Source organism: Euprymna scolopes, chromosome 4 (genome assembly GCF_053919585.1).
Source record: "Euprymna scolopes isolate OS-2025 chromosome 4, ASM5391958v1, whole genome shotgun sequence".
In the NCBI taxonomy this organism is placed as follows: domain Eukaryota; kingdom Metazoa; phylum Mollusca; class Cephalopoda; order Sepiida; family Sepiolidae; genus Euprymna; species Euprymna scolopes.
In genome coordinates this window covers 143,289,059-143,312,187 of record NC_136485.1, presented here as the reverse complement: position 1 = coordinate 143,312,187, position 23,129 = coordinate 143,289,059, and the positions used below count along the sequence as shown (strand labels likewise).

General features: G+C 33.6%; 1 protein-coding gene across 2 annotated transcripts in view; it reads right to left on the bottom strand.

Annotated features, from left to right (window-relative positions):
- Positions 1 to 23,129, bottom strand: part of LOC145269567 (neuropeptide FF receptor 2-like) — a 390,189-nt gene that overhangs the window by 94,961 nt on the left and 272,099 nt on the right. For both annotated transcript variants that reach the window (XM_080125311.1, XM_080125318.1), the window contains exon 2: positions 1,545 to 2,628. In XM_080125311.1, coding sequence (XP_079981437.1) covers positions 1,576 to 2,628 — 1,053 coding nt within the window. In that variant the 3' untranslated portion in view covers positions 1,545 to 1,575. The remainder of the gene's footprint in view (positions 1 to 1,544; positions 2,629 to 23,129) is intronic.

Here is a 23,129-nt window from a genome sequence, read left to right as displayed (position 1 = left end):
AACATTTGGTCTAGCTTTACTAAATGATAAAGATGTCTTGTGTTGCTTAGTAGAATTAGTCTGGTTAAAAAAGGACTGTCAGCATCAAAATAAACTTAAAATGTGTTCTTGATCATATTTATTACACATACAAAAGAACGTAAAAGTGTGTTCCAAATAACTATACATTTAAGACATGTTCATATATACATTTAAAGGTAAACAAGAGAAACAATTAAAAAAAACATGTTTGCAAACTTGTGTACTTACAGATCAAAGCTACTTATTGGTTTGAAACACGTCGGAATAAAAGTGTTACTTAATCTCAATATTTGCTGTAGAACTTTCCTTTACATAGTCTTTTCGGGTCCTTCCTGATTCGTGTTTATTATATAGTGTAATTAAGTTTGAATGAACTCACATTTTTTACATTACGTTTATTGTCTGTATTATGTGGCGGAATTTTATATTTGTAATATGTTTTCAGGCATTCATTAATTATATGCCCATTAATTTAAACATTCATTCATCTTCTTTCTGATTCGTTTAATTTTTGATCTCTTGCACACACACACGCACGCGCGCGCACACACATACACACACACCCACACACATACACACACACCCACACACACACATATATATATATATGCATTTATTTGTGTGTGTGTAAATATTAAATAAACATATTAATTAAAATATTTCTGTAAATAAACTTATTAATTTTTAACTAGCGGGATCTGTGGAAATTTCACAAGGTGCTCATTCATATGCAATATATTAACGTTGACATTCTGTAGACGTTCAGCTTAAATGGATACGTTCTTATATTATTGTCGCTCTCTTTGTTAAAACTACAAAAGTATTTATCCAAGCTATCCGGTCGTAAAGTACGGTTTAAGTAATATTTTAATTCTTGTAGGTTTCATATATATCATTATAATGTCCTATCGATGTTTATATATTAAAAAGTTGCGATTTCAGAAAGAAAAATATATATTCATATTACTTCTGTTCAATCGAAACCATATATATATATATATATATATATATATATGTGTGTGTGTGTGTGTGTGTGTGTGTGTGTTTGTATATATATATATATATGCAACTTGAGTTCCTTCAGTGACAATCGAAATCCAAACCAAAATTTATAAAGAATTATTGAGAACATTATTTATAAAACATAGATTACTGAAGTGCCATCTGCTATAATCTAAACCGAAACAGAAACTTATGAAGAATTTTTGGTAAAATTATTTATTACAAGAAATAAAAATCCATAAAAATTAAACGACAGTCACTCGGATGTAAACGCGACATCCAAAATAAATAAAACACGCTACCCTATTAATATATAGTTTCTGTAAATAAACATAGTTATCTTTTATTTTTTTAAATAAACATATTTCAATTAAATCAATACGTCTGGGCATATTCTTGTGCCGCAGCCTAGATTTTCGTCGGGATCTCTAGATAATTTAACAATGTTTATTCTGATGAGTTCCAAAAGTTGAAGTCGCTATAATTGTTAAAAACAAAATATTGGCAGAACATATACTTACGCCTTGTCAATCCTGTATATTCCACAACAGCTTATCCTGTCCGTCGCTTCTTCTTGGTAATACATTCCAGGCAGCAGAGAGCCTGATAACCTCGTCGTATATCGCGATCACAAAGCCAAAGAATCGGGTTCAATCCCGGGTTGGCACTATGCAGCCACCGGGAGAGCATCGTTTCGTGAATGTTGTATAAGTGTCCCCGGGGACATACCCCTGATGGGCATATGATAGCTACAAGGCTTATTGTTCGCGTAATCATTTGCATGAGGAAGAAGAAAACGTCTACCAAGAGGAGGGCGACCATCGAGTTGAGCAGCGAACCGCGATCGTCCCGATCGGGTGAGCAATGTGGTGATAGAAGGACAAAGACGGCGATCAACGTAAGAATGAAACTAACAGCAACCAATCCGGATGGAATATAGCGCACTATCTGCGTTAGGCGAGACATATCCTCGCTGACGTCTACTTTACAACCGAAAAGCGACGGGTCGTCTGCATTCGGAAGTTTCACACCTTGTAATATAATTTCCGGCAGGGTCATAGCCATGCCAACCACCCACGGCATGAAAACCATAATTGCCCCAATGGCACGATGAACCGGATGCCGGTAAGTGTCTGGCGATATTAAACAGAAGAAACGGTCAAGGTGTATCTCCAACAAGCATAGTGGCAGGGCATCGTTTAATACTGACCTGGCAAAAGCAAATATCTTACAAGTGAGGTCGTCGAATCTATGAACACCTTGGACTTTTTCGTAGAGGGCATAGGCTAGGATCACGACGCCGGACAAGATACTGATGAGAGTTAAGTTCACTAGATGAAGTCGGAATAGTTTTTTATCCTTTGCTTTTACACAGCAGAGTCCAAGAAGCAGTATGAAGTTGAGAAGACACACGCACGCGGCAATTGAACGGTCGGTTATGATAACCGTGTCAGAAAGGTGCTCTGGCGATCCAAAGAAAACGCTAAGTTCTCCGTTATCCCTTTCTACGCGTAGAGAGTCATAATGGTGACGATAGTTTGTCTGGTTACCTGCAAACCATAACAGGGAATAAGGTGGCACCTGGGGTTTCCGTTGGTCCGACATCTGCAACAAGAAAAAAATGACACAATTAATTACTGAATCAAAGATAATAAAATATACGAGAAAAAATAACAAATATTACAAAACAATGTTTAAAACGGTTATATTATATTTGCACATTCATGGCTTAATCAATTCGATGTACTGATTTCTTTTAGATAAACGAAGCGACGTAATATTTGGAGAGTACTGAAATGTGAACTGTTTGGGATTATTAGGTTTCTGCATTTTTTAGAGAGGATTTGTTATTCGTTATTTGAGTTCTTCGGACTACTGTTTTCATATTGATTGTTAGTTTCACAGCGTTTCCGTCAATGTCACCTTTGACCTTCTTCAGGTGTATCTTGTCGTACTCGGGAATCTTTCTATCGAAGTCTGCAATTCAGACGAAATTTCGAACGGAGCCCTTTATTTACTTCACAAAGATAGCATGCTCTTGTTGTGTCAGCCATGACTGGATAAAGGTCATAAGAAAATCGCAAATTTATTTTTCGTTCGCTTACACTGAGAATTGAACCTTCAACCTTCAAGAGAATATCACATTTATAATTGATCTTTCCGAGTACTTAGACCACAGACCCACGGGTCGTTGCGAATACAATATGCTGTAGGCAGGGAGCTTTCCACTTTAGTCTAGTGTTGATCCCTGTCAACATTAACTTAGCATTGCGACTGGACACTAGCCATGCTGTCTCTAAAGGGGAGGACGATTAGATTGAGCAAATCTTGTGTCAAACTATACTCTCCATGAATGTACAGAAGTTACTCACTCGGGCTTCCCAAATTGATGGTATCATTTGACATTGTGGATATCAGATATTATTATAAACATAACACAAACAACTTTCATAATATCCAAGGTTAATTCTTCATTAACTTACCAAAATACCAATATTTGTTCATTGGCTTTCTTTAAATGAAAATTAAACCTGCTATATGGGTATAAAACACGAATCCCATAATCTAACCCACACCAGTCTCATGACAAAAAAAGACATTATAGCATAATATCAGTAATACTTGTGTGTGTCACAATAATATGATCCTAAAGCTTTTTGAAGATAGAAAAGTTTCTACGGACATTTATAATCACTAAAATTCCAGAGAAAACAAATATCGTTACAAACGATAGCTCAATGTAAAACAGGTGCTGTGAGCATACATAATAATTTGCAATGATGGTCGATAAATAACGCAGAATTAAACATCTCGCAGAAACGATTTATCTTGCAAACGTCAAAAGAAGATAATTTATAGCACTGGATCGAGCCATAACTCCTGAAAAAGATGGGCGTGTAATATCTATTTAATTATTCACACTTTTTACCCAAAGTTTTGCTATCCTTCTGTCATTTTTAAACCTACATGCGGAGCTGCATCTCAATTTATTTTTGCTGGTAGCTGTTACATGAGGTGTCTCTAAAGCTATCTAACCTGCATTCACCTCCTCGCCATAGCGACAATAGGAAGCAAATGCTTTCTCTTTTTTGTAACACTCTTCATCTACCTTTCCCACTCAATTCAATTTCTTACTCCTGACGCTTTTCACATCACTTTTTCGAATGAAAAGCAGCTTCCTCATCCCACGATGTCGAAATTGTGATATTTGAAATCCTCATGCCTATATACTTCGACTGGCGCAAACATGAAAAAGAGAACGCAGAATACGCGAGTACAAATTACGCTGCGGAGTGGAGTACATTTCTCTACACAGGATTGGCTTATACAAAAATGCATCCCCTTGCAAGAAGGTTGCTTCCTTAAAACATGACTCAATCAATGATAGAAAAAATATTCCCCAAAAATATGACGGGGCATACCGCTCGGAATACAATCTTACAGAGACAATTTCAACAACGCCTCACTGGACTGGTCATCCTTGGCAAGGGGAAAAAAGTAGCCACTGCAGGGTTGCGCTCCTCGTGGAGTATGACACCATGCCAGAAATTTCTAAACAACAATGAACTTTCTTTGCCAGAGATATCTAAACAACAAAGAACTTTTTCCGGAACCTGATAACCAAAGATAGAATGAGAACTGATCCTTACTGCCTGGAGTGCGAAGGTACAGAAAAAGGAACGACCCTTTTTACTTGAAGCAGACTTCGCCGATTCTGGGTGTATAACAGCGGTAATATCTTGCATCTATTTCTAGCACCCAGTGGTCCTACTTTTTATAAAACAGATACTGCTGCTGCTATTACTACTACTACTACTACTACTACTACTACTACTACTAATAATAATAATAATAATAAATAATATACACCCAGAAGTATAGTGTTGGCATCGACTGGATACAGACCAAATACTCGAGAATAAGGATTAAAAGAACACGGATAGAAATTGATCTTCACTGGACCTTGGGGAAGTTTATCGCCTACAAAATTCTAGTAAAAATTGATAACAATTGTTAGTGAAAAATCAATGACAAATAGTTGTGATTAAACAAATTATTTTTCAAAGTGTATTGTAAGAACTGGAGAGTTCTTGATATATGGCTAGACATGTCACGGAGACTCGAAAGAACACTATCGATTGTTGTCAGTAGCATTATGATGGCCTCTGTGAAACTCTTAGTGATTGATATAATAATAATGATAATAATAATAATAATAATAATAATAATAACAAATCAACAATAACAACAAGAATACCAGCAATAATAATGTGAGTAATCTTTGACGATAACCTGCGTGCACATCTCTAATGGGTGCAAATAATTATAAATGTTTCGCCATATAAAAATCAACAGAATACAAAACTGAATGCAACAATTAGTTAATATATTCAGAAAATAATTTACAAATATCACGCTACATTCTACTAAGAAGGTTGTATGAGCAGCATCCCTTTTCTATGTGACTTCGTTGGATAAATAATGGTCGCCAGTTATATATTTAAATTACATACGCGAGGATGCAAACCTGATCAATCTTTTTGGGAAAAAGAGAATTTCAAGCTACAGTATAACCCCGAGTACGGTGGCACGGAATACGGTGGCACGGAATACGGTGGCCCAGGGGTACGGCTTTTCAGGTTACGATGCTTTTGAGGCCATTGTTATGGTATTTGCCCCGATTTACGGTATTATTTATAATGTTATTTCATTATATACATATGTATCATATACTATACTGTATTTTCTTACTATATGTGCTTTGTAAAGTTTTGCTTAGGCCCCACAATACCGCGATTACACCTCTCGATCCCAACCCTGAACTGATTAATGCCATATACCGGGATTCTACTGCGAATTAGCAAGCATTGACATGTTTTTTTTCTAAAACATAACAGATGTCCATTAAAAAATCTAAATAAAAAAATAATTGTTTCATCGTAGACTTTTTTTTACTGGAAAAAAATAGTGTTTTATTCGTAGCTGTATTTCCGGTTCATGTCCTTCGTAAGAGTATTACGTAGAATATATTTGAATTCATAGTTGAATTTTATTAGCTATACCACTTAGGCATTGCCCTTTTTTAACAGAATGAAGCAAGTGACATTCAAACTATAGTTAGCATTGCTTTTAGGAAGATTTTAAAATCTGATACATATATCACGAAAACGGGATTATATGGTAAATGTTGTTCGCTATAAAACCGTTATCCATGTAATTATGTTTGCTATGTTTCTTTCAGTGTTCTATATTGAATTACTACACAGTTGTCCACATTGATTTGTTAATAAGTAAAATGAAGAAGGGAGGTTTATTTGCAAAATACACTTAAACAAACGAACAATGGTAATCACCAAACACTACCAAGTCTTTCATACGAAACAATTTCATTAATCAACGAACCGGTATGTATTCTATTTTCTATTCTATTATTGTGTAATTCCATTCTAACGATTCTAATTTAGTTATTTCATTTACTTCCTTCTCGGCAGACTAGACACAGACTCAATGTGAGTTTAATAAAATGTGTATGTGAAACAACTTGGGTTCGAACTTGGCACACCTAAGCATTGAGTCAATGTCGTTAACTACTTAGCCACCGTCACGCAGCAAACGTCGTTATAAAATTATGTAGTTTTAAGTAAAATAATTCAATTATTCATGCGTTGAACTTGCTGGTTCTTGTTAAATAACGGACGTTCAGCAAGATTAAAATTTGGCGATATTTAGACGCATATGAAGTAGACTCTTCATACAATTATAGACTATCTCTACGTCGTAAGGGCACACGCACTTCCTTCATTAATTTACGTTTTCCTTCATTTGAAATCCAGGAATTGTTACATATCGATTAAGAAAATCTCCATACATAACAAAAACAATAAGTCTCTTTACTTATATATTATCACATTGGAAAATATAGAGGCAAAACGGTGTGTTATTTCGGTATGTGAACTCACAGTATCCAGCAGTAAAAGTTACATTGGATATTTAGTGGAAATAATTTCCCCACCACTTATTGCCAAGTAATATTCTCAAGCCACAGATGACCACGGCTGATTATTGATGTTGGCAGTGAGCCATAACTTATTCGGAAGCAAGCATTCGTATCAGGAAACCGATGACTATGCACGCGTCGATTCTCTGCGGATGACCAGTGATAGTCGCACAATGAACGACTGGCATTTTTTCAGTTGTAAATCAAAATATCCTCCCAGGGTCGAGACTACAGACGATTTTAAATATTTATGCGAATAGAAGAGATAAATTTATACACTACATCAGCTTATTCCTGCAGGAGGTTCACTAGCATAGCTGAGTTATATAATACCATATTGACACTATAGTTTAGTCGCTTACTGGCTTAAAATAATGTATGCCCTGTCAGTTCTTTTTTATTATTTCCATATTGAAGAGACAGACACATAAGTGATTAATGCGCATCATGAATTACCATTTTTCCATATTAGCTAATATGCTCGTAAACGCGCCGAGAGAGTTAGATTCAATCTTGATTTGAGAGATACAAACACATACCAGAAATGGCGCTTGATGCTCCTTGCTAACAGCATTATACGGTGGGGATCTATTATAAGTGAAATTAACTGAAATTTAAACTGGATGGAGTATTGTTGTCACATCTGGGCTTGTGCAGCTACCACTAGTCTCTCCCTCTTAGATAGGGTTAAAAATGATCCTCTTTTGTTAACTGGGCTCCAACTCCTTGACCCATCGCCGCAATGTTGCATCCCTGTGCCTATTTTACAAGTATTTTAATTGAATGTGCTCTGATGAACTCATTGCACTTGTGCCCCCTCGACGTACCCATCCCCGACAAACCCGATTAGCCGCAAAATCACACGCATTCACTGTTGAAAGCTTTCTACTCAACTAGCTTCTTTCCTAGACTAGCCAGACTTTGGAATTCTATTCCTCCTACCTGCTTTTCAAACTGTACTGATATGCAGAAGTTAAAATGCAACGTAGACCAACATGGTAATCTTTCTTGAGCATGATCCTAATTAGTGGTCTCTTACGTCCAAGTGCCAATATGCCTTGTTTGGTGTTAAGGTGAGAAAAAAAAGAAGCCTTTTCGTCCTTTTCCTCAGTGGCTTAGCGAATAGCCTGAAAATATCTCTATACATCTAAAATAGTTCGAAAGATTATAAGCATAGCGATATTGTTCAGGCATCTAGAACTTGAAGAATGAGTACAAAATAGCGCATATAGATTAAAACAAAAAGCAAAATCAAAACACCGTGCGTATTTTGATGGGGTTAACGCAAACAAATATGCAGGTTAAAGGAAGCCGTGCTGTTATCATGGTATTCAGAAAGTGTGAGGGGAATAAAACGGTATGAACTGAAGAAAAAGGGTGAAGGGACATTTACTTCGATTGAATAAAATTATACAGGGTTGGAACCGGGCGTTTTCAGATGCAATTACCATAGGATGAGTTTTTTGGTATGCATGACTTAGTTGATTATGAAAAGCAAATGCAACTTGATTATAAATAAATAGAGGATAATAATAATAATAATTATTATTGTTATCTATATGTCTATAAAAGTGAAAATGTGTGTCTTCGTGAGGACACTATTCAACCTATATACTCACTTTATTTTTTATCTGCAGACGTAAAATTTGGTATATAGAGTATTCAGATATGTGGAAAACTTTTTAACCGGTTTTATCCGGAAAGAAGATCTGCTAATGGGTTAAAATTGACAAATTGATACGCGGGAGGCATCGAATGTTTTAATGTTTTCTATTGTGTCACGACTGCGCATATGCGGCCGTGAAACATAACAGCTTTCTTATGTTAAATATGAGTTGGTTTGCAAACACTCTTTCAAAATCATGTCAAGTTGGTGTAATGGTTATCGTATTTGACTCGCTATCTTTAGGTTATGATTTCGATCTTAGCTCGAGTATTTTTTTTTTACTTAAAATAAGCAAATTGTTGAAGAAATAACATGATACTCGCATATCTCAGGTTGTTTAAGTTGTAATTTTTACTTAATTTATTATTAAAAAAAAATAACGGTACGCTAAGGTATTTTTGTTTATATTAAATAAGAATTCTGCATTAATTAGAATATAATATTTATGCGTATTTGTTAGACCGGGCAACGCCGGGCGGCATGCTAGTTTCGATACTTTTAATTTTAAATGCATTATTTTATTATTGTTTTTGTAGCTTTTACATTTTGTTATCCCGAGTTTATAATAAGATAGAAAAAAATAAGAATAATAGTTACATTAATCTATATAAATGAAACGTTAGATGTATGCATGTCTTTTTCTGTCTTACAATATTTAATCGATGAAATCTTAAGCTACTGTGCACATGGAAACAGTTATCATATAGTAAGGATATTTCATAACGAATAAATATTTTTGATGTATGAATAACGCGTGTAGAAATATGTCAACAAGTTCAAATGCACATTTTTATTACAACTTGCAGATACATGTACATTAATTTTACGCATGCGCAAATAATTTATATCTTGCTGTGGTTTGATTTTAAATTTTTATTATCTATCTGTCGATAGCTCAAACGATAGGGAACGTGGCTGGATCGCTAAATGTTTTGATTTCGATTCTATCTGATCGTAACCAAGTTATTTTTAAATCTTTTAAAAGCAGTACCATATTTTAGGTACAATATAATATTTAATAGGGAATTTGTTTTGTAATAACAGATAATATATCTGCACGAAGTAAAATATATTGAAGTAAATAAAATATGATGTAATATATGTGAATAAGAGTTTATACGTTATTTGGATTCTCGGAATAATGTTCTCATCTCGATTGTCACTTCCACAACGTTTCGGTCGATGTCACCCCCGACCTTCTTCAGACGTATTTTATGGAACTCGAACTTCTTTCTGTCTAACTTGGGAATGGCCGGATTTTCGAATGAAACCTTTTATTTAATTCACGTGACGGATCCGCAAAAAGCCGTGGCGCAGTAGTTAGAATACGTGGAAAATATCAAGTGTAGAACTGATATTCTCCTCAAGATTGAAGGTTCCATTCTCAGTGTTGGCGACGGAAAAACACAATTGCGAATAACTGAGGGGCTTTATCTAATCATGACTGATGGAACAAAGAGCTTGCTACGTCCTTTAAATAACAAAATATGTTCCGTTCAAAATACCGGTCAAATTCCTGAGTTGGATAGAAACTTATCCAAGTTCGACAAGATACCCCTCAAGAAGGTCGGATATTACAGCGACCGAAACGTTGTGAAAATCACACTCAAGATGTGAACAGTAGTTCGAATAATCCAAATAATACTATTAACCAATTCTAATCTAAAAAAAAAATTAAGAGTTTTTATATTGTATAATAACTTTTTTTACTCGACAACGTGTAATTTTCCTGCTATATATATATATATATATATATATATATATATATATATATATATATATATATATATATATATATATATATATGTATATATGTATATATATATAAAGCCAAGTTTAACTAGTCCATACATTCATACTTCAATACACAATGCGAATTTATGGCTATTTGACTAATACTTGTGTATTTCATGTTAGCGTATGAATTGCTCTTAGCTGAGTAACGAATTATCTTTGTTCTTTAATGATGTAAAAAGTAATATCAATCATGGCGCCAAGTTAATTTGCCTTCAGAGATATTCTGTCGCTCGTGAAAATACCATTCAATTACTAATTGTAAAGCCGAATATTTCGCGTTGATATTGCATACAAAAAGCTACACTTTCTTATCATCTCATTGTGTAATGAATTGGTTCTGACGAAACAATTAAGTATCAATAGGTCAACTCTTTAGGCTGTAATAATAATACTTGATCATCAACGATAAACGTAGACTTATGTGCACGGAATACTTATCCTCTAAACAAATATATATATATATATATATATATATATATATATATATATATATATATATATATATATATATATAACTCAAATGACCTTGTAACGATGTATGTAACCAACTTTCCGGTTTACGACATCCGGTTGCGCATGCTCACATAACCTGCGCACCGAAATATTAACGTGATTATTTCGAAATTATTATTAAACAATTGGAGAGTGGGGTTTAAAATAACTTAAACGTAATACAGAAATGAACGCTGTTAAACAAAAAGCAGACAGTATTAACAATTGTTTATTTGGAAACTTTAAACGCGAAAAAAAAGGAACAATTGGGACGCTGAAATATTAACGTTATTGTTTCGAAATTATTATTTGACATGGGAAGAGTGGGGGTTAAAATAAACAAAAAACAAAAGAACAATCGGGACGTTGAAATATTAACGTTATTATTTCGAAATTATTATTTAACATGGGAAGAGTGGGGTTTAAAATAACTTAAATGTAATACAGATAGGATTATGTAAAAAACAAAAATCAGATATATACAAAAATTGAATTTAACTATAATAAGTATTATGGTATCTGTTCAGTGCACATTTACCTATAAGTATGGTCAACCACTTATAATTCAGTAACTGTAAACTTTTTATCAAACATAATCAATTATAATAAACAGAACGACTCATAGAAATCTATCTATATTCTTTTTTCATTTTAATATACTTTCATACAAATGTTTCTATTATGTCAAAAAAACTATTTTCTTTACGCCACAAGTGTCACGCTCATACATGAATTCCATAACTAATATAACATACTGACCCAACGGGTCACGGGTAGTCTAGTATATATATATATATATATATATATATATATATATATATATATATATATATATATATATATTTTAAAGTAGCTTTGAGTAAAAAAAATGTAAAATATATGTATAAAGAATGCAGTTTAAATTCCTGGAAAAAAACAATAACTAAATAAAAAGAAACTAAATTTATCCGACTTCTAAAAAGTTTATAATTACAAAAGATAATTCAACTATATAAGGATCAGAAAAATGAAAGACAAAGCCTTAGCTAAAATTGTTAGATAGAAATATACTTGGCACTTCCCTGGGCCAATTTCTCAAAAGTCTATAATTAATTAACTTTGTCTGTGCCTTTGTGTTTCTGTGAGTCCGTGTTCCGTATCGACTCGAAAATAGATGGGTTAATTTTTATGAAATTTTAAACAAATGCACTTTATGTGGATGGCTGTGTTCGTAGATAGGTGTTTTGTCGAAATGTCTTCGATAATCATCGATAATTGATTATCGAAATAATTCGACGAAAGAAGGAACAAGCGATTCTGACCAAAGTTAACATCTTACACAGCCTAACATAGCAAATTAATGTAACAAATTATATTACTGCACAATCCGACCACCCCACCATGTAAAATACACAGTAGTTTTTGATATGACATCGGCGAGGATAAAGGTTATTAAGTGTACGGTAGTCTATGGGACGATATCATAGAAATCATTAGTAGTGGAAATTTGGTAAATTGGATTATTTAAGGGGATGGCTCATGAAGAACTTGTTTACGATGAACTTGAAGAGGACACTCATATTTTAGTCAGCTGGAAAGAAGGGAAACGAAAGAGAGTTCTATAGACATAGTGTTCAAAGAAAAAAGCTGGAATCTACGTTTGGGTTTGGGCAAAATGCAATATGATGCAAACCAGTATCGACGCAGGTGTTTACTTTGCAAAGCATATATGTTCAGAAGGGAATTTCGGCTGTGCACAAAGCGTTAAACTCGATTACAACCAGCGCAGGAGCCGGAAAAGTTAGTCGCACATTCAGGCGCGTATATCCGAGACAGATGTGCCCAAGAAGTCACCTGACCACTACAGTTGCATATCTACATTATTATACGAAGTTCATAATTAAGAGAGAATAACATAAAAGCGATAACAACCGAGAACAAAGGGATGGGAAAGGTCACGAGTGGAAAGAGCAACATTCTATTTTTGCTATTTAGGATCATCATTAAACAAGGCCAAAACCCATTCGAGTATAAATGCTAATAAGTCCAGACGAAAGATGGGCAACACTGTAGAAGTTAATACACTTTTTATGGTATGAGCTACGTCTCCTTGCGTATAAGGTGATCTATGATAAACATCCGTTAACATTAGATTTAAGGATGATCATCTTGTGATTAGCAGTGAAGCAGTCGTGCGGTAATGTGATACAAATGTCATTTATGAAAAAAAAACTTCATGATAAATTTACTCTCTTTTTCTGTTATATTGTCGGCCGATGTATGAATAGCGTCTATTTAATCGATGTATATTTAATGTTGTGATGTATATAGTGCGTGACGTCATAGGGTTAAAATGTTCTTCTACTGTCGTATGTATGTGTATGAGTGTTTCACATATAGTAAAACAGTTCGTTAACATTCAGAATGTGTAGCGCACAGGTCAAGAACATACCTCTCTCAGTTGTATCTTCGTCATATTCTCATTATCCAGGTTCAGCCCCCTCCGAAGTAAACTAAACAACTACGTAGTATATTTTACATACGTTTATTCTTGATATCCCATCGGAGCTGCAAGTTGTAATTTTCTACATCTTGCTAAAATCGCGTTTTTCACAGCTTCTAAAAACGCGGAGACGATATCTTTCATGTTAACTTGTCCGACTTTTTTCAGTTTTACCTTAAACTCTAAACTAAACTGTACATCTAAAAATTTATCTCATAACGTAACATTAAGATTTCCCGATGCCACTACTAAAATCATAACTCATGTTCTTGTTTCTTTTAACATTCTTACGTTAACATTCCTAATACATTTCTACCATAATATTTTTATCCTAAAAATATCTTTCGTCTTTATACATATTTTTCTAGACATCACAAACAATAAAAATAATAATGATTCAGATTACATTACTCCAGAGTGCTCTATATAACGTTGCCTTGATGCTGAAAGGCACTACCTACGCAATATAAAGTATTTTCCAGAAAGTTGTGACAAGTTTATAATAAAAGATTAGATAAAGGAGTTTTATACATTTTTGTACACGTTTTAGTAACGTATAAGTTGCTTGTAACCATCCATTGCTGATAGCTATGACAAATATGCAATTCACATTTTGCTGCTGGAGATATTTAGGGGTTTGCCACTGCAAGAACTGTGACATCAGGACCGGAAAGTAGGATTGAGAAGTCAGCGACCAACTCCGGAAAGGCTACTCTGACTTGTAAAAAACATCTGGCCAACCCTGTCAGCATTCCCTGATATGGGCGCCTCAGGCGATTTGAAACAAATTAAGCTATTTCCGAAAGACTGAAAACAAAGCCTTGGTGCGTGCACCTCATAGAACTGCACAAAATGAGCATTACACGGCAATCACCGGAGACAAGGTCATCGCAGTAATGGTCTAATGTGTGTTGATGTTGGCGAAGACAAAACTCCATGAGACGCGAATAGATAAAAGACAATAAAGGGCGAGAAAATAGAAAGCGAGGGGACAAGGGAAGCTAGAGAGTGTGTGTGTGAGAGAGAGAGAGGGGGGGAGACGTATGAGAAACGGTGGTGAAATTAATTCGATCAGTTACATTCTCTATAAACAGAAGTGAAAGTTGTCATTTATTGGAAGTATACAAGTCACACACACACACACACACACACACACACACACACGCACACACGCACACACACACACGCACACACACACACATATATATTATTGAAATTAAGAGATACTAATAAGATTATTCCTTCAACTAAAATATTTAATTGAATACCATGTTTATATTCATTGTTACCCTCGTGGTTAATTTGTGCTTATAACAAAAGCCTTAAAAATAGTTTTAAATATCATGTAGAATATGATGTTTCCTGGACTACTATTCCCCTGTGCATTAATTATTGTTTCGATATTTGATCTGGCACATCTGCGACTAGTATTTAACCCCTAGAAACGGTTTAAATCAAATAGTCGCAGTTTACACTGTTAACTAAACTTCAACCTCTGTCCCACTGACAAAATATTGCATCCCTGTACGTTTTCACCAGTATTTTAATTGAGAGTGTTCCGATGAGCTCCAAACATTTATATCCTCTTGACATGAATACCCCTGACAAACCCGACAAGCAACAAAAACACTCCTCTACACCGAAGAAATTCTTAGATGCCAGAATGTTTTCTATTTAAATAGCTTCTACCCTCGCAATGCTAAACTTTGAGATTTCCCCACGTGTCCCGGCGTCCCTGGTTTTACTGACATGCAGAAGTTCATGGGTAATGTGAACAGACATCTTGCTGCTAAACTTTCTACATAGTACATCTGCAATTTTCCCCCCAAAAGTAGCCTTTTACATCCAAATTGCGCTGTGTTGAATTGATGTTGAAAACGCAGTAAAAAGTACGTAGTAAACCATAAAATAATGTACAAAATAAGTGCTTTTTAAACATTATAACAGATGATTAAACATAGAGTTCAGTTTCTACTAAAAAGGTTTTATCAAAAAAAAAATTATTTTTACGCTGTATACACCTTTAGCAAGAGCTATTGCCATTTGAACATATAGTGCTACTCTCTGGGTGCCAAATTACATAGGTACTTTGTAGGGAGTTAAGCAGGACGTTGTCTGTTCACATCATATGTAAATTTCTCCAGATTATGTACAGTGAGTGAAGTAAATGATAGGGAGTGAATTCTAATGTCTAGGGTTAAACCATTTAAGAATAAGACTTTTCATGATCTATTAACTGTAGTAAAAATCGGAGAAAAGATTCCATTTAGTAATATAATGTTATTATATAATGTCATATACTATATTATCACTGTTATATACTATATAATTATTGCAATATATAATGCAAATACTATTATATATATATATATTATGGTTAATGTTATATACAACATAAATACTGTCATATACTACATAAATACGGTTTTATACTATACAAATACTCTTATATGTCATATAAATACTGTTATATATAATAAAAATACTATTATATAATAGAGATACTGTTACGTATTATAGAAATACTCTTATATGCAATGTAAATCCTGTCATATGCTATATAAATACTGATATACCTAATATAACTACTGTTATATACTATGGAAACCCTGTTATATATTACCCAAATACTGTTAACTTTAAAATAAAAACTGTTATATACTATATAAATAGTGCTATATCTTATATAAACACAGTTCTATACTATATAAGCTTGTTATATAAATACATATATACTATCTAAATACACATATATACTATGTAAATATGCGTATATAGTATATAAATACCGTTATATACTTTAGAAATACTTTGATATCTCCTTCAACTAGCAGGTATGTATGTTTCACGTAAGATTACTTGTGATGCTATTATAAATATAAAAAGAATAACACTTAATTAAATTTATCTGCCGATTTTTATTTTGTTATATTGTACACTAGAACACTTTCCTCTTATCACATAATAAATAGTTGCTATTTTATTATTTCATACACGTTATGTAGCCGGTTGGTATGTATATATATATATATATATATATATATATATATATATATATATATATATATATATATGTGTGTGTGTGTGTGTGTGTGTCTTTTATACATATACGTTTCTGTATTTCTTACTCTTGGCAATTCTCTAGTGGTGTGTAGACCAGTGTCTTTTATATTCAGTAAATGTGTGTATACATAGTGTAGAAATATTTATTGTGTCTTGCATGTATATAAAATATCCAATGTGTGTGCGACCGCTTTTTCATAAATGCACGTAGGTCACAAACGTGACATAAACTTTTATAGACAACTTTTTAGAATCAAACGATAACAATATGTCTTTAACCAAAATAATCTTATATCAATTCTTATTAATCAATACCATAAAAGAACAAGTTATATTTTACATGGTGTATTCGGTGTATGGATTTCCTTGCCCGAGTTTGGCACTCTGTGTCTCTTTCTACATCTTCTTTATCCTTCCCTTTTCTGTTCGAACAGGGTCGCACAACACGTTTCTCCCCAACTCATTAGCTTGATCTCTGCTTACTAACTATTACGTTAAAAAAGCGAACCAAACATCGCGGCAGTTAAAATCTTTAAATTCCAATCCATTTTTAAATGACCAAATCGATTTGTTAATTTTATTTTTGAGTTAAATTCTTAGCTAAACATTCCAAGCTGTAAATGCACATTTTCTCAAATCCGATTGTTTACTTTTTCTAATAATAAAAATAATCGATTAGACTAGCCGGTGGTGTCCGGTCAATATATAACATACATACAGGGTTGCCAAGAAATCACTGATGAATTAGCGAGTGTTTTTTTTTAACTTAAATAAATTCTTTCTTTTAATAGTATATTAACTTCAACATGAAAACTTAAGATGAAAATAATGGAAATTTATTTTCATAAAAGAAAATCAAAAATGGAAAATTATTTATTCAGCAAAAATAACAATATTTAAATGGTTTCTCTTTTCAGCTTCAGAAATTCCTGTAATTTCGAAAATATTACTCACGGCGAATTCTAGGATCACTCGACTGCGATTTTATCTCTCGATTTTATTCTTGATGTTCCTCTTAAATTCCGATGAAGTTGCAGCCCTTTTATATGAACTTTATTTCTGAAATACGGCCACAAGGAAAAAGCTATGTTTAACTAAATTTGTGGAACGTGAACGTTTGTTAACATCGCCAGCTTCTTTTTTATTGCTGTCCTTCTTTAAAAAACATGCTTTCTTCGTATTATATTTCCATTAATATAATACTGAAAAATTGCCTGCATATCAAATGTATTTATATTAAGGAGTTATGTTTGAAGTTATGGCAATGCAGTTTGTGGGAAACACCGTACACGACTTAGTGTATAAAAGAATCGTGACAGTATTGAAGGAACTTCGATAATTTTTAGTTATATTTATATATCAACATTATGTGCGGTACAGGACGGTAGGTGTTGATATTTCGAATTTTCCTTTGACGGGGCGATTTATTCCCGAACATTCCGGATATCAACACCTACTATCCTGTACGACATATTATGTTGATAAATAAAATAATTGAAAACAATTGAAATTCGTGTCCACGGTGTTTTCCGCAAAATGCATTGTCATAGCCTTCAAACACAATTCCTTCCACACTACTCACAATGCTTCAAGCCTTCTCTCTGTATTCTTATCATTTTTATTTTATCTTTAAAATGGATCATAGTGAACATTAGATAGTTTTCGTTTATCACTACAATGAATCAAATGTAAAATCCCCCCCAAAGTTGCATAAATTTATATTCAATCGAGTTTCTGCCACCATATAAAAACATGTACACTCTCTTCAGATACTTAGAGGCAAGGGCAAGTTTTGCTTTTAGAAAAGTGTTTCTGTAGACTGAACTGGATTCGAACTTGCCACGCTAGGTTTTCAACACATGTTAACAACCAAGCCACTGTGAACATCATAGTACGACAAAGTACTAGGTAGAATTAAGTTCGAAATGACACAATTCTGGAGGTTAAAGTTTCACCCCTAAGTGAGCTGATACTAAGTTTACACTTGCGAATTGCTTAAAATTTATATTCATCAATATTTGATGAAGCGAAAGCATGGTTCTCCTAATGGATCAAATAAATCGATCATTTCAACGTTCTGCGCAGATTCCCGAGTTCAACATAAAACATCTCCGAGTTCTACAGGAGACACGGGAAGAAGGCCAGAGGTAACATATGCAGAAATGTTTTAAAAAATATCAATCAAGATAAGACCAGTAGTCTGAATAATCCAAATGCCCTTAAAAGTCGACGAAACAGATACTATTTTTACTGTCTACTATCTATTTTTCAAGCTTTGTCCAATAATTTTTATAAGTATGTATAGACAGACGCAGATATTCACATAAACACAGACATTCGTTTCAATTATAAAAATTTGTCATTTACTTATGATTTAAACACATTTAAAAACATTCGTCTATTCAGTAAACATCGCATGCGCAATTTCTGACTCATGAGAAAATTGATTAATATAAATATTCTTAAGAAAATTTGCATAGGTAAAATATTTTCCGCCAAAGAATAGCGACGACAGGTAGAATATATATATATATATATATATATATATATATATATATATATATATATATATATATATATGTATATACATATGTATATATATGTATATATATACATATACATATATATGTATATGTATATATATACATATACATATACATATATATGTATATGTATATATATATATGTATATATATACATATATATGTATATATATGTATATATATGTATATATATGCATATATATGTATATATATATATGTATATATATATAGAGAGAGAGAGAGAGAGTGAGAAGGAGAGAGAGAGTGAGAAGGAGAGAGAGATGTCGTATGACTAGAACTGAAATATCTGTCCCAACTGTACGAGATCAGATTTCTCGTCTGCGAAAGTCATGGCATAATAATGTCAAATGTCTACTTGACTTCAATTTTTATTGGGCGGAAGTCTGTACTTCTACGAAAGCGTCACTCAAGCGACGGGGATCTTGTTCGTTTAATTTGGCTTCCAGCTCACGTCCTCTGAAATTTCCCATCAGGTGTTCGTCTACATGTTCAGTATGCGAAATTTTGTTGGCAGAACTTGGCCATTGCCTATTTAACCATCCAACTGACCGAGAAAAAATGCCGGCTATCGCTTTCTTTTTCGGACATTGATTTATTCACGGACAAGTCCTATACAAAAAAATACAGAGAAAAAAAACGGACGCCGCTTTTTATTTTAGATAATATTTTATCTTTCGCTTTTATTTCAACCTTTCTCCTCAAATTTTACACACACACACACACACATATATATATATATTTACTGTTTTGGGGAGAAAGAATATATATATATATATATATATATATATATATATATATATATATATATATATATATATATATATGGTTCAATGAATACCACGTTAGTAATAAGGAAACAAGAAAATCGATTTTATAATAAAAATATAAAAAATGTAATAAAAATATAAAAAATGAGGTATTCTTTATATCCAAGATATAAATAATAACTGAATTGAAATTTACCTCAATAATTATCGCTTTATGTCCCAAACAATTACCGCAAAGAAATCTTTAGTAGATACTTCTTGATTCATTCGTACTTTTCCTTTTGTTCGCAAATTCTGCAAGTGATCTTCTAGGCAATTGTTATTGGACTGCTGACAATATATGGCAAGTAAGCTGTAAGAATATTATGGATATTATTGTTTCCTTCTATACTAACACTAATTATAGTACTTATACAATCTACATCTCACACCTTTATTTGGCATTAACCAATCAATAGATAATTAATATGCCGTCAAACGAAATCAAACTAAAGAGTTGTTGTTTTTAATAGGCGGTATTTGAAAAGTTACAATCGGATATTATTTAGCTATAAATCTATTTGCTTTTTTTTATCAGGAAATGCGATTTAGATTTCGCATGTTGGAGTTTAGCAATAAAAAAATATTTTCCTTTTGAAATGAGTTTATGCAGGGACCAGCCTTCTTGAGAAACTGCTGACGAATGCTGGGGCTATTTCTACAAATATGAAAATCATTGTTTGTAATATTTACATTTTAGTTACAAGCCCAATTGTCATAAACGTTATATTGTCCAGGGGCACGGCTCAATCTCGCTCAAGTGAGATCAAAGGCATGAAAATACTACTTAATGCTCCACTGTGAATAACTCGTAAATATCAAGAGCAAGTGTAATAATCTGGAGAAAAGAGTAGCGCATTTCCTTTGATATCGGTCTATTCTCTAAATAACTTTGTGACTGTTGCCGACCACCTACCCCTTTTTTTTAAATAATATATTTAGAATTCGCCTTGTTGACCGGGGAACCAAGGCAACGAATGCAACCCGCGCGGAGAGGTAACAGTAAGCTGTAGGCGGCAATCTGTGATGCATTATGGATGGAATTTTGGTGATTGAGCAGACGGGAGATCGAAGAGGCTATGTCTAATTAATCAGCTGATCACGACATGACTTAGTATTTATATGTTCATTTCGCAATCATTCTGTTTATAAGATATAGCCTAGGTTGCGGAATGTTATCTACATTTATGAATACGATATTTTCCAGAACTTACTAGCCTATGTAACTCTGTGCCGGAGGCCTGCTTTCCAGCTTTCTCAAACATAGTCGTTGTCACGTCCAATGTAAACAAGTTCTTGTTGAACCGTCTTAAATAATCAAATTCTATACAATTTCAACCTGCGAGACCCTTCAAACCTTGATAAGAAGTGAGTCTCGTTAAAAACAGCACTTGAAAAAATTGCAAACGAAAATGTAAATGAAAATTGAATATTTAACGACAAACGCAAATGTGTTGAAACTACATAGGTAAAGCTTGAGGCTGCATAATTCAACAAGAAAGGAACAAGCGTTACTGGAATCAAAAGTTTGCATTGTAAAAATACGGCTAGGTTATGACGATCAAAGACGATAGGATGATAAAGAAATCGAAGACGAAAGTACAGGTAATATTAGAAGACCTATTGTAAGCAGTCTCTAATAAAGACAACTGGGTTTATTGGTGATAAATCACTAAACACAACTCTCTAGTATGTGAAATAATATATTAAAAAAGCCAAAACCTACATCGTTCTCCGACTGATGCCTTGAATTTTAGGAGAAAAATAAAAATTACCCTCAAAAGGTGTTTTTCACCCCTAAACCACCCTTGAGCTCAAGCCCCAACATTTTCTCAAATATAATGTTTGCAGTTGTATATCAATGTGATCCTTTGCTTTTGGGTAAATTGCAGCAAAATTTAATGGTCGAAAAGATTCTATGTCCCCAAAAGTGCTACTTTTGGCCATTTGATCCCATTTGATCCTCTGGGAAGGCAACCAGCATTTTTTCAAGATCAAATATTACGTTGCCAGATGTATATTCATGTATCTAACCTTTGAGCAATTTTCAGCAATATCTAATAGTGGGAAAATGTTTTATGTCCCAAAAGGTGCTATTTTTGGCCATTTTGACCTCTTTCACCTCATGGGGACGCAGGAAGAATTTTATCAGGGTAAAATATTACGTTTTTCGATGTATATTCATGTGATTTTGCTTTTGGGTAATTTTCAGCAAAATCTAATGATCGGATAAGACTCTATGTCCCGGAAAGTTCTATTGGGGGGGGCAATTTTGACCAATTTAGGCGCAACCAGAATTTTTACCAAAAGTCCCAGAATGTTACATTTCCTCTCTTGGATAGTTGTAACTTCATTCAAAATTTCAGAAAAATGTAACAAGTTGTTATTGACAATTCTGGGAACGAACGGACGATTATACGAACGGACGAGAGTGAATTCTAAGGTTTAAATTCAATTAAGTCGGTAGACCAATAAGAATATTATAATAATAATACAATTTATATTATTATAGTAAAGAGGACAAAAGACTGTATACATCGAGTTGACAACGTAAGGATAGGCTAAAATTTATTCCCCGTCTGACTTTTTCATGTTATATGAAGTATTCTCAACATTACGTAATGGAAATATTCATAACTCAGAATCATTTTATCTGGTTAAACTAAACTTTGGAGCAACGACCACTGTTATCAAAAGACATTCAAATAGCACAACCCATTTGGAACACTCAAAATTTTAAAATCCGTCCAAATTTCACAGAATTTCATAGCTCAAGTAGCGAGTCTAAATTATATATACATACACACACATATATATATATATATATATATATATATATATATATTGTTCCATTTACACCCAAAGACACAGTACTACTTTACAGTACAGAGCTACAGTGGGGGGGACATAAGTTGCAAGCAATTTATGAAGGAAGAGGAGTATCAAGATGCCTGTTCACATTACACTTGAACCTCTGCATGTCAGTACAGTTGGGAAAGCAGAATCCCGAAGTCTAGCAGTTCTGGGGAAGAAACAACTGGATTAAACCTTGGAATCTCTCCAGTGTATGAGTGAGATTTAGCTGCTTCTTGGGTTTGTCGGGGGTATTTGTGCCAAGGGGGTACAAGTGCTTGTAATTCGTCAGAGCATTCACCATTAAAATACATGCAGAGAGATGCAACTGTCCAGGAACGAGAGACTAGTCGCAGATGCACCGGCCCAAATGTGACAACTAATA